The sequence below is a fragment of the Motacilla alba genome, chromosome 21 (assembly GCF_015832195.1).
Source record: "Motacilla alba alba isolate MOTALB_02 chromosome 21, Motacilla_alba_V1.0_pri, whole genome shotgun sequence".
Taxonomy (NCBI): Eukaryota; Metazoa; Chordata; class Aves; order Passeriformes; family Motacillidae; genus Motacilla; species Motacilla alba.
Genome location: NC_052036.1, coordinates 5,913,931 through 5,929,422, shown reverse-complemented (window position 1 = coordinate 5,929,422; position 15,492 = coordinate 5,913,931). Strand labels below are relative to the sequence as shown.

Sequence of the window (15,492 nt, the reverse complement as noted above, 5' to 3'; positions counted from 1 at the left end):
CCAGAGGCCCCTCCCAACCTCGGCTGTACTGTGCGTACCCGTGAATTCCCGTTCCGGAGCACTCCAGCCTGTAGCTCACCTCCAGCCTCCTGCTGCGGGCTCTTCTCACCTGCTGCGGGCTCTTCTCACCCTCTGCGGTATCCCCAGTGCCGCCTTCCCTTTGCCTCAGCCTCTTCACCCCCATCCCTCATTAGCTGTGTAATTATTGCCTGCCTCAATTACACCAGTCCCAGCGCTGAGGTCTGGCTGCAAGCTGGGAATTTTCTGTCACAACACGCTCACGAGTTCTCACATGTGGGAAGGATCCCTTTCCTGATGATGCTTTGCTGTTTCAGGCCGTTTTTACCTCACTGCTCAGGGTGAGGATTATCACGGCAAGGCAGAGCTGAGCTGTGACCCACGCTTGTATCTTCGCTGTCACAGAAATCTCAGCTGTGCAGATACACTGACAGGTAAAAACCAAGCTCTTCTTGTGTATCTCTTGCTACACTTTTGCTTCAAGTTTACTTTATTTAGCCAGACCCATGGATATTCTTCCCCCCCCCCCCCCTTCAAAACCCACTGCTTTACCTAACCTTGAGTTTAAGGTAGAATTCCTCATTCCCTACCTATTTTATTTTCTGCCATAAGCATGCTTAGAATCACAGAAACATTAAAATTGGAAAAAAACCGTTAAGATCAGAGTCCAGCCTTTCCCGCGGCACTGCCAAGGCCACCCCTAAACCACGTTCTCAAGTGCCACATCCACACATTTTGAACAGATCAAGAGATGGTGACTCCTCGGACACCGCAGCAATTTCATCTGCTGTCTCTTGTCCGAGCAGTTTTCTCATTTTTGTTGTCTGCACATTATCTTTACCCATCTCCTGCCAGCCTCTCTCCCCATCTGTGTTTTTACAATTTGAAGACCATATGGGCACTTACCCATTTATTTGGGCACTTTTATCCCTGCTGTGATGGGAAACCCCTCTGCGAGCACATTTAGAAGCATTTACACCATTCAAAGCACTGCAGAGGTGTCTAATTTCTGCAGTAATGCCTGTTTCTTGTCCAAGCTTCTCCCAGCTCTTTCCCCTGTAGGTGACTACTCTAAGTTTACTACACCTGAGAATGTCACCTTCGAAAGGCTTGTGAGCAAAGCCTGGCCCCGTTCAGTCTCCTCCACTCCAGAGGATCCCTGTGATGTGGAGCCGAGCAGCCCTGGGAGTGCTGCAGACAGATGGCTCCACTTTGCTGAACATTCCTGCCTTGCCTGTGAGTGTGAAACAAGCCCTGTGCAACTGCAGAAAAATGTGTTCTTTGGCTTTTTTCCCCCTGCGGTGCCTCTCTGGAAGGAGGGGAAGGTAGAGCAGAGGGGAAGAAGAGGGAATGTGCTCCTTTACCACTGAGTTTTTAGACACCAAGAAGGAAAAGATGAAATCAGACCAGCAGCTCTCCCTTTGCCCACTGCAAGGATGTGCCCCAGCACTTGTGCTGGCTGAGCCACAGAGCTACAAGCGGAGGAGAAAAGCTCTTGTTGTCTCCTTCTCTGGTTTTTACCTAAAAATCCATCCCAGAGGGGAAGAGCAGACCCTTCACATTCCTTACAGCCCCACTGCAGGATCACCACCCACTGCTCTGGCTCCTCCGCTCCGCTTTTTGGGCAGCTTTGTGTCATTTGTGTCCCTCTTCCTGTTCCCACAGGAATGAAGCTCTGGGAAGCTCAGAGCCAGCACAGGAGGAAGGGACAGGGAAATCCATGGCCAGGGAATCAGACGGCAGCAGGGAGCTGCTGCCAGAGCTATTTGTGATGGTGTCAAGCACTATCACTGTCAGAAATATTTCTAATAAGTATTAAACACTTTTAGTAAGTACTGAGTACTGTTAATAAGTACTAAGCCTTCTCAACACCCTTCCTGCCTGCAGGTGCTATGGACTAGTAAGATTCCAACTGGTTTTTTTCCCTGAAAATAATTCCATTTGATTCCACCTTGCTGTCCCTTAGAGCTCCCCTGAGCCTCCCCACAGCTTTGGGCTTTGGCTGTGCTGCTTGCAGATCATCCAGACACGTGGCTTTTGTTCCCAGGGAGTCACTGCACAAGTCCAGGGCTTTACTGTTTCCACCCAGTGCCCAGAGCAATGCCACAGTGTTGTTCTTCTCCTACAAACACGGAACCTGTCGTTTAGATACAGCTTTGAATTAGGTTGTAAATCTGCCCATGGAGACTCCATTCCAGGTGTTATTTTGTTGACTTTCTTATCCTACACCAACTCACATTTTCCCCACTTAGCCACATTTTTTATTTGAAGTGAACACTTTTGAATTTAATAAGAACCCTTTGGTGAGGGTTCTTATTAACAGCTATCTGCCACATTATTACCTTTTTTTATCCCCTCTGTCAAACTGTGCACCTGCTGAAATCATCTTCTGCCGATCCATTCTCGATCCTGCTGCGTCTCTGTTGCCAAATGCTGTTTCTACATTGACCTGCAGCTCCAAACTTCAGCCCTGAATACATTCAGGCCTTGCCTCTGGTGTTGTGACCCCAAGTTTTTGTCGATTTTCTGCTTTTCCCCATTTATCTTATGTAGTTATAATATTTTATGAAAATCTCTTTGCTAGGATTTTCTTCTCCTGAGAAGCTGAAGGGCCTCAGCTTCAAGTGTAAACAATTTGTGATCTGCTGCTGTGGAATGCAGCAGGTGCTTCCTCGATTAATCAATGTGGGATGTTTCTACTTGGTGGCCAATCAAGGGGGCAGCAGCTCTTGGACTCTTTAGGAGTCACAGAACTTTGTTATTCATTCCTTTCTATTCCTGTCTTGCCTCCTGATGAATCTTTCTCTCTGTTCTTTGTAGTATAGTTATAGTGTGGTCTTTTTTAATGTAATATATATCATAATATAATAAACCAGCCTTCTGAAATGGAGTCAAAATCTCCCCTTCACCAAGTCCTAACTGCCCTGAAAACCACCGCATCAATCTTAGCTTTTACATTTATATTAGGAAGCCTTTTATCTCCTTCTGACCTGCAGTCCACCCGGCTCAGGGAGAATTTGAGCCTTTTTTCCAGCCCAGCCCAGCCCATGTCTAGTCACCACCAGATGGGGAAGCTCTTCCCTGTCACTGCTTTCATCCCTAAAACTCCATGTTCTGCTGCTGTTTATTCAGCTTCCTGTGCTTTGAAAAACCAATCTAAGATCACATTTACACATAATCCAGTATTCCCTGAGAAGGTCTTTACCTTCAGATCTCATTATCCCTGAATATGCAGCCAAGGGGGTTGTTGTGGTTCTGTGCCCAGCCGTGAGGGGATGGTCGCTGCTCTCTTCAGCGTGACCCTGTGTATCTGCACAGGGAGTGGTGCCAAGCACAGCAATCCCAGAACCATCACTGAACCAAACATTTCATTCATGTGGGTCTCTCACTTGTTGAGCCACACACAAACTTCCAGAGGCTTTCTGCCCACAGCAAAATAAGCATTACACAAGGAGCTGCTACGTGGTGGTGTTGCCCTTCCTGCAGACACACACATAGAATTTGCCTTTATGCCTGAGCTGCTTTTGTAATTCTTATTTCTACTTTACTTACTAAGGGATTTTTTCCCCTTTTACGTGTCCTGTAGAAATAGGGACTTTTACTCCTTTAAAAGGCAATTTTCCACTTTGTTGCTGATTCACTTCACCAATGACATCTCTAATGATCACCAAACAACCCACAATTCTCTCCAACTCATCTTTACTTTTTTGCAGCTGCAGAGTCTTACTGTCATCCCTGTAGCTCCTTCAATTCTATGCAAAAATCACTCCTTTTCTGCTTTCAACCCCAAAACACATATTCTCTGCCTCTTCATGGCTTTCAAGATATCACTTTTGATTTCTTTATTCCTTATCAGCTTCCCAATAATTAGTTCTTCATGCTTCTCCCAGTGTCACTCTACACCATCTCCCAGCTGACCTCCCTAGCTGCCCCTCTCACACCCTTAAGATTCTGCTCCCTTATCTTTTCAAACATTTCCCCCTTTCCAAGGGGCATCCCATTCCTCTATGCATCTTCAAACCAAACAACTCACTTTCTACAGCAGATCTAGCAAGTGAATAAAAATACACTTAAATACACCCAAGTTGGTTTCACTCTGGAGCAAGTGTAGAATAGAAACACCACTGGAGCCAACAGGAATTTGGAGCAGGAAAATGTTATGGACTGAGCAGCCCCCCCAGGCTGCTGCTTTTCTAGAAACACCCTAATTTGAAATAGATCCCAAGTGCTAACGAGGCAGGTGCTGTCATCACGGGAGGCCCAGGGGCTGGAAGTTGTGATTCTTTTTCTACTCCACTTTTGGCATTACCCAAATGGCCATTTTACCCAAGTGACACCTCCACTAAGCAAGGAGCAGCTGATGACCACCAACCCAACACTGCACACAGGGACAGCTCTCCCAAAGCCACATATCCCCACAGTTAAGAGATCTGGCAGTGGGAATTTCCTTAACTCTGAACCAAACAGCATTTTGGATGAACACTGGTGAGCTGCTCACAGGGGCTGCTCCCCTCACCCGGGCAGGCAGTAACTTGCTGCCAGACCTCCTGGCTGCAATGGTTTTGCAGCCACAAAAGCTCATTTTTGGCTGCCTCAGTGCACTGCATCCCCCTGCCATAAGCAGCCTGGCTGGACTCTGGCCTCTGTGGTGTATGGGAGCAGTGCCATGCCTGTGAACATTGCTGGGAAGACCACTGAACAGGAATTTAAAGCTTTTTTTTGTGGTGGCTCTTGCTGGAAGAGCTCTAGAGCTGGTTCACTTGTAGCTCTGTGGAAAATCTTGTCAATTGGCTTTTCTTCGAGATGTCTCAGCTGCAGCTCAGGCTCCTGCTCAGAACATCCACCTTGTGGTGCTGCAGAAGGCCTGGAGAATCAGATGCATTTACTTGGAGAACAGAGAAAACACCCAACTCCTGTTTTGCAGAGATGAGTAAAATTCCCCGTGTTTATGATCTGGTGTATGAGAACAGCCTGGGTGGGACAGAGCTGCGGGCTGAGTCCATGTCCATGAATTCCTGCAGTGGTGGTGCTGAGTGCCTGCTCCCTTCACGAGAGTGATTCCCTGCACTCCCACACGAGTGGGAAGTGACCAGGACCAATGGATTATTCACTTCATGCCATCTGTAATGTCACAGAGCATTTGTACCAGGTGTTATTTCAGAACAGCTCACCCTACGTGCTGAAATGACCCATTTCCTTTCACAGGTGAGACCCGAAGGCACCAGCTGCATCTGCCAAGATGATTTTTGCAGCTCCTTTCCAGCTGTTCTCCCAAATGCTGTGATAAACCACTTCTAACAGGGCTCTGCTCCCCTCATTAATGCTTTGTACCCTGGGAGCTTAGTAAAACTCTGCCTTATGGTAACATCTGCCATTAATTCTTGCAGGGGACTGCAGCAGGACAGCCAAGAGCTTCACTGCTCTCTCCCCTCAGTCAGTAACACCGACATTTCCCAACCAACAACATCTATTGCCTTCCCCACGCCTACTCCCCTCTTTCCCATTTGCAGCCACAGCATATCCATCCCTGCAGCTGGGCCAGCAACTTGGACAAATTCCCCTATGGAAAGGACTGAATGGAGTGGGAGCTGGTTTTATTCCTGTTGCCGTTTCAGCACAATTTAGCAGCTGGAAACGAGAAAGACAAGCTGGTGCCACATGACAAAGCTTTCCGCAGTCAGCACCCCTACAGCGGGGTTTAAAGAAGCAGGAGTTATTTCAGCAAAGAGCAGATCCATAATACTTCACCAAAGGTGGCAAAAGGAGCCCCTTGAAAAAGAAAGGGTAGACAACTTGAGGCTTCCTTGGATATTGTGATTTAGTCACGCTGCTGGAAGCTGAGTTAATCAATCTCTTGCTGCTGTTCTGTACTCACTGCTGCTTTTCCTCCAATGGCCCCTTGCAAGTCGTCTACCCAAAGAAAGCCAAGCAGGATCCTCGGGGCTGAAGCCTCTTGGTCCCCAGGCTCCACCCTACCGTTGTTGCAGGTTGCACCAGGCACAGCGAACCTGGAGTTCCTGTCAGCGTGTGGGGCCTCGTGCAAACCTTGGGGCTGGCACCTCATGAAAAGCCAGTGGTGTGTGAAGAGCTCAGGCTGCTGCTGCTGCTGCTTGGCTTCAGATACTGCTCAGCTGGCAGCTTCCAGGCCAACACCTTCCAAAGAGCAGAAAGGCCGAGTTCCAGCCCCCAGCCTGATTGGGAGAAGCAGGAGCTTGGAGCACTTGCCAGCCCAAACTCCTCCCAAAGGACTCACCCCGAGGCAGAGCCCAGCATTCCTGGCCCAACTCCAACCACGCAGCATCTCACCCTCACATACGACCTGCAGCCAGCAGCCAGCTCTCCTACAGGTGGTTCAGTGCCTCGGGGCCAGGGCTGTTGGCTCTAAGGGTACAAAAGCGTTCTGGGGAGGTCTGATTTTGAGCTTCCTGCCCCCAAAGTTAAACCCCCCCTGGAATCTGTGAAAGAAACCAAGCATACAGGCCTAGCTAGCGGCTCCTCTGCTCTGCCCAGCACACTTCTGACAAAGCAACCAGGGACGTCTACCAATAACTCATCAGGGGACCAAACAGCAGAACAATCACAGCCACCCTCTGGCAATGAGATGCCAACACCTGCAATTGGCTTTAAATGTTTTCAGAATGCTTAACAAGTTAAGGGGACTTTTGAGAGACTCTGCTTTTCCTTTCTCAGTGAAAACAATATATAGGTTAGAGAACAAAAGCTCTGTGGGTCACAGCAACAACTTATCTAAGTTATTACTGGCTTAAACCTGCCTTGTGCACACTAAAATCCACCCCTGCAGAGGAATCCCTTCTCCTGAGCCTCTCCTGCCACGTGGCCTATCGCGTCCTGCACCAGGGAGGGCTGATCCCAGGAGCTGGACTCCATGATGCTGATGGGTCCCTTCCTACCCAGCATGTTCTAGGATTCTATGAACAGACACTTCCATACACCAAGATCTGCTCCTGGACCTGAGGCTTTTTTGGAAAATAAGGTAAAACCTGAACATGTTGACACAAGCAGAGAGCACAGCATCCAGGATCGGTGTATTTTCTGACCTCATTTCCAGAAGTGACTGATCCTGTTCTGAAAACCCTTTCCTAGAAAGAAACCAGCCTTAGGTGGACACCTGGCCTGAAAATGTGCTGTTTGGTGGCTTCAGGTTAAGGGACATTCTCAGCAATTAAGAGGGATGTAAGCAATGCATCTGCTCCTTGCCTGTGCTTCTGACAGTGCCCCAGCCTTGGGAAAAGGGTTCCCAGCAGCAGAAATGCTTCTAATGCCACTCTTCCATGCTGAGCTGCGTTAACCCTCCGCCACAGTCAGGAGCCTGCACACAAGATGTGTTTCAACAGGATCAAGACTAGGAGAAAAAAACCTCAGCATAACCTGCAGTATTCCTGGTGTAAACCTGCTGCCCTGCCTGCTGAGGCTTTGCTGTAACGTTGGGCCAGTGACCACAGCACATCTCACACAAAATGAGGCTCCCGTGAATTGCATTCCATGGGAACCTGTTTTAATCAGTAATTCCCTTTTCTGTTTCATATACCTTACAGGTTTGTTGTATTTTAACACCCTTCACAAGAAACTGGTTCCAAAGATCTTCCATGAGCCACATCCTGAGGAGCCACAACCACCTGCAAACCTGTGCTGATCTAGAAGCAAACTGGAAAGCAAGTGGGTGCAGCAAATGCATGGCACAGAACACAAGAGGAGCAGAGGAAGGAGTCAGGAGTTCCGCTCCTTGCAGTGACATTGCTGGGAAGATGAAACTTCAGGTGACACACCCACAGCTGGAGACCCCAAGGCCTTGAGCATAAACTGCTCACAGCATCCAGCGTGCAGCTGAACTTCAGAGAAGCCAAAACCTGCTATGCTCTAAACCCAGCTTTGGGCAATTCTGAAAAACCCCTCGTGACAATCTCTGAGAAGTCCCTTCCTGGCCTTTGCAGGACACTAACAGGGCAAGTTCTCACCCCCTGGAACATCAGTAAAGGCTCTAACCAAAAAGGGAAAGATTTTCTCGTCTCACCTGTACCCACCTGCTGGCAATTCCCATTCCCTCCAGCCAGTGCTTTTCCAGCTCTTTGAGCCCGAAGGTTCAGGCTCCCCAGAGAGATTTCCCAGCCCTGACACACTGCATTCACAGGGCTGTTCACCAGCGAGCCTGTCCTTTCCAATCCAAGGAGAGAAATCAGTCCTTGCACGGCTCTGCTGTTGCATTCACGTTCCCAGCAGGCTCTGACACTGCCCACCCTGAGAGGAATTCCATCATTTGCCCACACCAGCTTGGCAATATTTACCCTTATTTACATACAAACTGGCATCCATTTAATTCAACTGCTGAACTGCTACAAACCACCATGTACCTCTCCAAAAAAGCCTTTTGGAAGAAGAGCACCCACACAAGCTTCTGCAGAGGTGTAACAGACACCCCTGGAGCCCTGCTGGGTGGGGGTTCTGAGGGGACAGACTTTTTGGAGACCTTGAGAGCCCATCCAAACCTCTGGGCCCAGCGGCGAGGCCGAGGCATCCCTGGGTGTGGTACATGCAGATACAGGAGCATACAGTAACCGTGAGAATATTTTTTTCTTTTTTTTTTAACAAAACATCAGAGAAAAGTGTTTTATTGTTACTAAAAAAAAAATAACCAAACAATGCTCTAGTGTTTTAGGCCATGGATTCTCTAGCTCAGATTCATGGGGTGGAACACATTAACAGGGAAGTGTCTCATGGACCTCTCCCCTCTGGCCACAACCAGGCACCTCCTCCCTTCCCCGTGGTGATCAAATCACATCCTCAGGCAAGTACAGCAATTGTTTACATGTAAGATTAGGAAAGTAATGTATTTGTAGCCTTTCTTCCCTTTTTTTTGTTTCTTTTTGTTGTTGGGTTTTTTGTTTTTGTTTTTGTTTTTTTTAAGAAGTGATTTAGCAGCTGGAAAGAAAAAGACAGCATCGTGTGAGCAGTCAGTGCTGCAGACACCCCCAGCAAATGCTGCACAGGTTACTCACGGTCCACGGCCCACAGTTCACAAACCACATTTCAGGGCTTCCCCGGCTTTGCAGAGTCCTTGATGGCAAGTGCTTTTCACAGCGAGGGCCAGCAGGTCGGGTCATCTCGGGTGGCTGCAGACACGAGGGCCCTCCCGTCCTCAGCAGCAGCAGCAGGGTGTGGAGCAGCAGCCCGGTCCCGCTGGGCACGGGAAGGGCTCCCGCGGCGCTGGCCCCGCGCTGGCACCGCCGGCCGGGCCGCGGCTCCTCGTGCTGCGCCCCTCCGGCGCCGGGCCGTCGGATCTCGGCTCTCACAGCTGCGGCTCCGGAGCTGCCAGGGTCACGAGTGACGCTGATCCAAGTGACACGGGACACGGCTGCCACACGGCTGGAGAGACCCGGCTGCGGTCGGGCACCTCTGCCCTGAGGTCGCGTCCCAGCCTCGGGAACCAACTGCTCCCGCTTGGCCCCGCAGCCACTGGCTGCTCCTCGGCCAGGGGGCTTCTCGGCACAACAGCAGCCCCTTTTTCGTTTTTTTTCCTTTTTTCAAACAACAATTGCTCTCACCCTTCATTTTTGGTAGTCACACATACAGACACACACTATATGTACACAATTTGGGCCCGAGGACCTACGGCATGCCGAGGAAGCCAGCACGGCTCAGGATGGTGCACACATTCAGCAGCTGTCAAAGGAGAAGTCGTTTTACTTTCTTTTAAACTTGCAATGTTTGTCTTTATTTTGTTCTTTATATTTTGAAAGTGAAAAGAAATAGTATTGAGTCAATTTTTCCTTTTTTTTTTTTTTTTTTTTTTTTTAAATATTTGTTCTATGTATTTACAAGCCTTAAAGTTGCTCTAAAGGTTCTCAAAGTATCACTAGTACTTTTTTCCCCGGGGTAGCACGGTTTTCAATGAGTTATTTTCGGAGCACTCTGGTCCGCAGCGGTTTTCTCAAATGCGTTTTTCTTCCGATCCAAGGTTATGTATGGTTTGATTACTATTTTCTTTTTAAATTTCTGAAGCAAGCTGAGAGGCAGGCAGAAAAATCTGATGACAATAAAAAAAAAATGGATCTTGTCCTCGTCTAGCTCACCCCAACCCCCTTCAAAGTTTTGATTTATCATGCTTTGAAACAAAACTGAGGTGCGTATGAAGGGGAGGGAAATTTATTTCTTTGCTTTTGTTCTATTATACAATTTGTTTACAGAAACTGCAAATTTAAAAATTACACTGGCATTTGCAGTCCTTAAAATAATAAATTAAAAGTTTTCAACTTGTTTTTGCTAAACAGATTTGTTTTGCTGTGTGTTTTCCTAAGTATGAGTCCTTGTTTAAAAAGAAAAGAAAAAAGATTAAAACAGAAAATATTTTCTATAAATAATACATGTATTTTGGTTTAGTGCTCCCGCCCTCAGGTTTGAAGTTTACTTTTGTGGGTTTGTTTTCAAGTACCTTTTTGCCTCCATGATCACCTCGGTGTTTATCGGGTTTTACCTCTCCCACTCGTGCGTGTGTGGGGCAAGGGGGGTCTGCGAGAGAGAATTGGCCTTGCTGCACTGTGATTGGCGAAGACGTGAAACTTTTTAAAAAAATACTTAAATTGTTTCTTTTTTTGTTTGTTTGTTTTAAATCTGTATTTTAAGTTTTAATTATCCTCCGACTCCTCTTCGGCCTCCCGTAGCCACGTGAAGAACGCCGTGACGGATTTTAGCGCTACTCCCTTCCCGTTCTGCTCCGCTGGGTCCTTGCTGCTTTCCCACTTGTAGAAGGCATCCTCCGAAATGACCTCCTCGTCGTACAGGCAATCAAAAAACATCCGCAACAAATCTGCAGTAATGGAATAAAGGCAGGGAACATCTGTCAGCCCTGGCTGCAGATAAGGGGATTAACGTGACCTCTTGGCACGGGAGATGGAGAGACGAGGAAACACAGGGCTCTTGCTCAGTTATTGCTTCTGGCTGCTCACGCTCAGGTGAGGGGGAAAACCGACCCCTCTGACACTGTCAGAGGAGAGGGGAAGCTGGCAAAGCAGCTGTGGGAATATGTTATCTAGAGACTGGCTGGCAAGCAGGACCCCAGCAGCCCATCTCCTCTGCACCACATGGCTGGATTCCCTCCAGCCCTGGATTTTTGTGGCTCATCAGGAGAGATAATGCCCAACTAATGTCATAAAGGGCACTCAGGATGATCATGTTGGATGTTTTGAGGCACTCCTGGATTTTGTGCTGCAGGTTCCCTGGGAATCCCTGCTCGCAAGGGTTTTCTGTAGCATCTCTGGGACAAAACTCATCAGTTGACCAACTCATTCCCTCCAAGCCCACAGCCATCTGTGGAGCAGCAATGCAACAACAACATTCATGCTCCCACATGCCCAGGTACTGCAAACTCAACAGATTATGTTTTACTGCTCTTTTTATCAGCAGAGGTTTGTCCTTCCTTCTGTGTGGCTGCTCACAGGAGCAACCAAAAGAAGAGCCAGCAAGCATTTGGGAAGTTGAGCTGCTCTAAAAACCTGGCATCTGGACAAGCTGAACCCACCCACACCAGCTTCTCTCATCTGCTACCTACAAAGGTAAGGAAAAGTACATCCTCTTCCCACCTCCCACAGAACCCCCCTGCCCTTATGCAGGCTCAAATCCCCAGCACAGAGGCAACACTTACTAGGAGGTTGATCAAGTTTTACTATTGATGCTTGTAGTGCATAAAGTGCTTGTAGTTCCTTCTCTGTGTCTGAGTCCAGGTACTTGAGTAAGATGGGCACTCTCTGTTTGATAACAGCAGTGTCCACTCGGAAGCTGGAAGAGTCCGCTGAGGGGAAGGGAGAAAGCAAGGTCAGCTTGGCAACAGGGACAGGTCTGTGACTGCCCTTACTAAAGCAAACAGCAATCACAAACACACTGTAGAGCGGAGAGAAAAGGAGGATGAGAAACAACAAGAAGTATTTTTGCTTAATGGGTATTTCTGGAAGTCTTGGTCCTTCCAGTTCCCCACGTTCACTGCCTGCAGTGACCCCAGCTCTAACACAAGCAGAAGCAGCACAGCCTTACTTTGCAGTGCAAATGGTGTCTCCAGAGGCAACTGCATTAAAGGGGTTTTTAGAAAATTCTTTTTTTTTCTAAAAATACCAGGGCAGAAACAGAATCATAAGTTGCACATGATAAAGGAAATAGTGAATGTATAAAAATACACATTAGAAGTCCATCAGCCACAAGGATGAATTATTCAGCAGCTTTCAAGTAGATAATGCAACCCAATTAAGTGATATTTTGAAAACAAAAGAAAAAAACTCAGATGCAAGGCCAAAATGTAAACCAGGGGATGGTTTTCCTTACACAACAGGGAACCCTTAAGCGTTGGAAATGAAGTCGTGTGTCGTGTCTCTGTTAACACTAGGTGGCACGAGCAAGGCTCTGTTCCCAGGGAGAGGAAGGAGCTGGCCTGTCCCTCCCCTCCTTCACGGTGGAATCCAGCCCGTTCTCTCCCCCAAATCACAGCTCGGAGCAGAACCAGACCCTTTACAAGCACCACTTTATGCTGTGCCAGATGCCAACGGTAAAGTTCAAGAAAACCAAGTGAAGTGAGCAGATGTTTCTGGCTGCAGTGCTTTACTCAACCCCCACCGAGGGCTTGAGGCTCACGTGTCTGCCTTGGGAGCCCTTCCTTCCCCGTGTTTCCAGCTGCACAGTCCACAATCCACAGAAACCATCTTTCCAAAACCGAAACTTTGGATACAAAACTCTTACAAGCCTGAGCCCCACACTGGCTCCTTCCTGCTGCCCACGCCGGGTGCCCACACATCTTTGCTGACACAGGAGTGCAAATGTTAATTGCCTGAATGGTGATCTCAGTCATTTCCACTTTCATTAAGAAACTCAATGAACACCCTGGCATTGCCCAGCGCTGTCTGAGTGCCCTGCTCACACAAGGTCACTGGGACACACCAGGGTCACCTCAGGAACACCACACCCAGCAAAGCGCCCGGCTGTCACGTGGGGAAGGGACATCCTGCTCTTGGGCATAGTCCCAAATGATGGAAAAGCCTTAGTGTGTGACAAAACACAGCCTTGGCCAGGGAAATGTGATATAAATCTCGAAAATACCAAATAATTCTTTGCAGGTTTGGTTCGTGTGGTGTTTACACTGCAAGTCACTCACCTATAATAGCTGCTTTACAAACTGCTGTCATTAAAGCTCTAAGGAATGTAGGTGAACTCATCTGGCTTTCATCTAGATTAGCCTGGAATCAAGAGCAAACGGAGCAGTTAAAAACAGGGCACTGCAGGACTGCAAAACTCCAGCGTTGAGCCTGGCAGCAAGTCCAGGCTCAGCTGCTGCTGCGGCACAAACCCAGCTCAGCCCTGCGACACTCGGCTTCCCCACTCCCTGCTTGGAGCTCCCTCAGGGCCACCAGCAGGCGACACCAGCTCCCATGGGATCCACGTGCCACTGAGCACCTCCCACGAGGAGCTGTTTGTCTGCAGAACCCAACCAGCCACGCTGGGCTCCTGCGACGCCCTTGCACAGTCTCAAAGAGTTTTGGGCTTTTCCAACAAACTTTACAGAGTGCTCCTTGGGTGGAGATTGTTTGCTTTGCAGAAGAAATTCAGGGAAAGGCTGTGGAAACTGTCCAAGGCTCCAAAGAGCCTGTGGGTGATCCCAGATTTTCAGTGCTGCTTTCATTCCACTCTCAACTCCTCTAACAGCAGTGGAAAAATGACATTTCTAACACATTGCTCTGCCATAGAAATAACTGAACTGAAGCTGACCAAGATTTAGTACAAGCACAGATGTAAATGCATAGCTTGGGTGTAATTTCAGACACTAAAGAGCTGAGTTAAAGAAGGCAGCCAGAGACTGAGAGCAAAGACCAGTGGGCTGACAGGCCTTTTCCTCTTTTTTTTCTTTATTTTGATTTTCTCTTCCAGCGCCTGGCTGAGTGCACTCGGAAAAGGTGCTCTCAGTGACTGCCCAGGATGTTTCTACAGCGGGAAATTTGGAGAGGTCATGTTGGGAAAAACTAGTGAGAAGCTTCTCCTCCCTATTTTATGAAGAAACGATGTAGCAGTGTATGTCTAACATATACTAAGTGGCAGAAGCAGGATATTCAGTGTCAGAAAGTCTACAGTATTTAAAAGGTTACACAGTTAATACGGCTAAAAGCCTTCCTTTCTGAAACTGACTCTCAAACACTGATTATAGTTTAGATTTTAATTCTTTGGAAGTGTTGATTGCTCAGACCAAATCCTCACAGTGTCCCATACCCTGAGATGTTCAGATCAGAACATGTTTACAAAAGCAGTTAAACAGTCTGCAGGGAGGGTGAAAATCTCTTTGTACCTCTACCCAATCAAAGATTTGTTCATCATTCGCCTTGTCCTCGACAATGAGTTTTTCCAGCTGCTTGTTCAGCTCTTCCGCAGACAGTTCCTTCTCTGAAAGTGCTTCTGAGGAACTGGAACAGTCAGACTCCGTGAACTCCAACTTCTGCAACACCACACGTGATGATGAGAATTAGTGAAATCTACTTTCCTAGGCTGAATTACACCAGACTGAAGCAGGAAACGACATTTAATTCTGCTTCCTGGCATCTTTCAGCTGCTCAGTTATCGTTACAATATCAACTTTCCCTGTTCCAAAGGTCAGGAAGCATTTTACACACGGGAACTGCATTATCCAGCAAAGACAAGGAGGCACCTCAGGCAGCTCCAGCCCTGCACAGCAGAGCACAAAATCAAGTGTGTGTTGCCTGGCTGGAGCTATAGGGGCTGGAATGCAACAACCAGAGCTGGCACTGGCTCAAAGGAATTGCAGCCAATGCCCCAATTCCTTGAAAACTGTGACAGAAGAGCTGCAGTCCCCTCAGCAAGGCCCAGTCCATGGTAATAATTTCATTTCCTGCAGCACTTCCTAAGTGCCAGAACAGGGCAGTGGATCACTGGAAGCTCCAAAGGGAGACAGTGACTTCCTGAGGAGCAGCACCAGCAAAGGAGAGGTGCCTCCATCAGTCCTGGCTCCCTCCAGGATCACAATCCAAGGTGGGATGAGTGAATAACTGCTACTATTAATTGTGGCCCTTCTGCAGATTGTCTGTCCTTGTTCTAAAACTCATTACTGAATGTTTTTTTTCCCAGCTGGAGAAACAGGTCTCCTAGAGGAAGCCAAGTGACTGAAGATGTGTGTCCAGGAGAAGCAGGGACAGGCTTGTCCTCCCTGTGCTTCACAAAGTGGTGCTGAAATCATCTACCCCAACTTGGAGACACTTCACCCCATATTCCAACTGCACATAAGAACAGGATGGAAGAGGATGAAAGAACGGGATGATCCAACAGATGATCTGAACTCACCTGTTCCATGAGAAAGGTATGTACATCCTCCCCTTCGGGCAAGTAGTCCTTCCAACTGAGGCCAGACTCCCTCCATAAGGCTCCCACTTTCTTATGGCTCTGAAACACAAGCAGTTTGTCCCTTTAAAGAGCTGA

At 48.0% G+C, this 15,492-nt stretch overlaps 1 protein-coding gene and 2 long non-coding RNA genes across 18 annotated transcripts in view; 2 read left to right on the top strand and 1 right to left on the bottom strand.

The window, feature by feature from the left end:
* Positions 1 to 149: 149 nt before the first annotated feature.
* LOC119710675 lies at positions 150 to 8,479 on the top strand. The gene is made up of 3 exons (XR_005259602.1): positions 150 to 452; positions 1,081 to 1,254; positions 7,575 to 8,479. It is a non-coding gene; the product is annotated as an uncharacterized LOC119710675 (long non-coding RNA).
* Positions 8,480 to 9,792: 1,313 nt separating this feature from the next.
* EIF4G3 (eukaryotic translation initiation factor 4 gamma 3) overlaps positions 9,793 to 15,492 on the bottom strand; it is a 143,588-nt gene continuing 137,888 nt past the window's right edge. For 15 of the 16 annotated variants that reach the window (XM_038160021.1, XM_038160022.1, XM_038160024.1 and 12 more), the window contains 5 exons: positions 15,358 to 15,456; positions 14,351 to 14,497; positions 13,169 to 13,250; positions 11,675 to 11,821; positions 9,793 to 10,840 (listed from right to left, as the gene is read on the bottom strand). In XM_038160021.1, coding sequence (XP_038015949.1) covers positions 10,659 to 10,840; positions 11,675 to 11,821; positions 13,169 to 13,250; positions 14,351 to 14,497; positions 15,358 to 15,456 — 657 coding nt within the window. In that variant the 3' untranslated portion in view covers positions 9,793 to 10,658. Of the gene's footprint in view, positions 10,841 to 11,674; positions 11,822 to 13,168; positions 13,251 to 14,350; positions 14,498 to 15,357; positions 15,457 to 15,492 lie in introns of those variants that run through there. The other variant, XR_005259600.1, reaches the window with a different exon arrangement.
* Positions 10,849 to 14,344, top strand: LOC119710676. Its single transcript, XR_005259603.1, has 3 exons — positions 10,849 to 10,985; positions 11,437 to 11,585; positions 13,939 to 14,344. It is a non-coding gene; the product is annotated as an uncharacterized LOC119710676 (long non-coding RNA).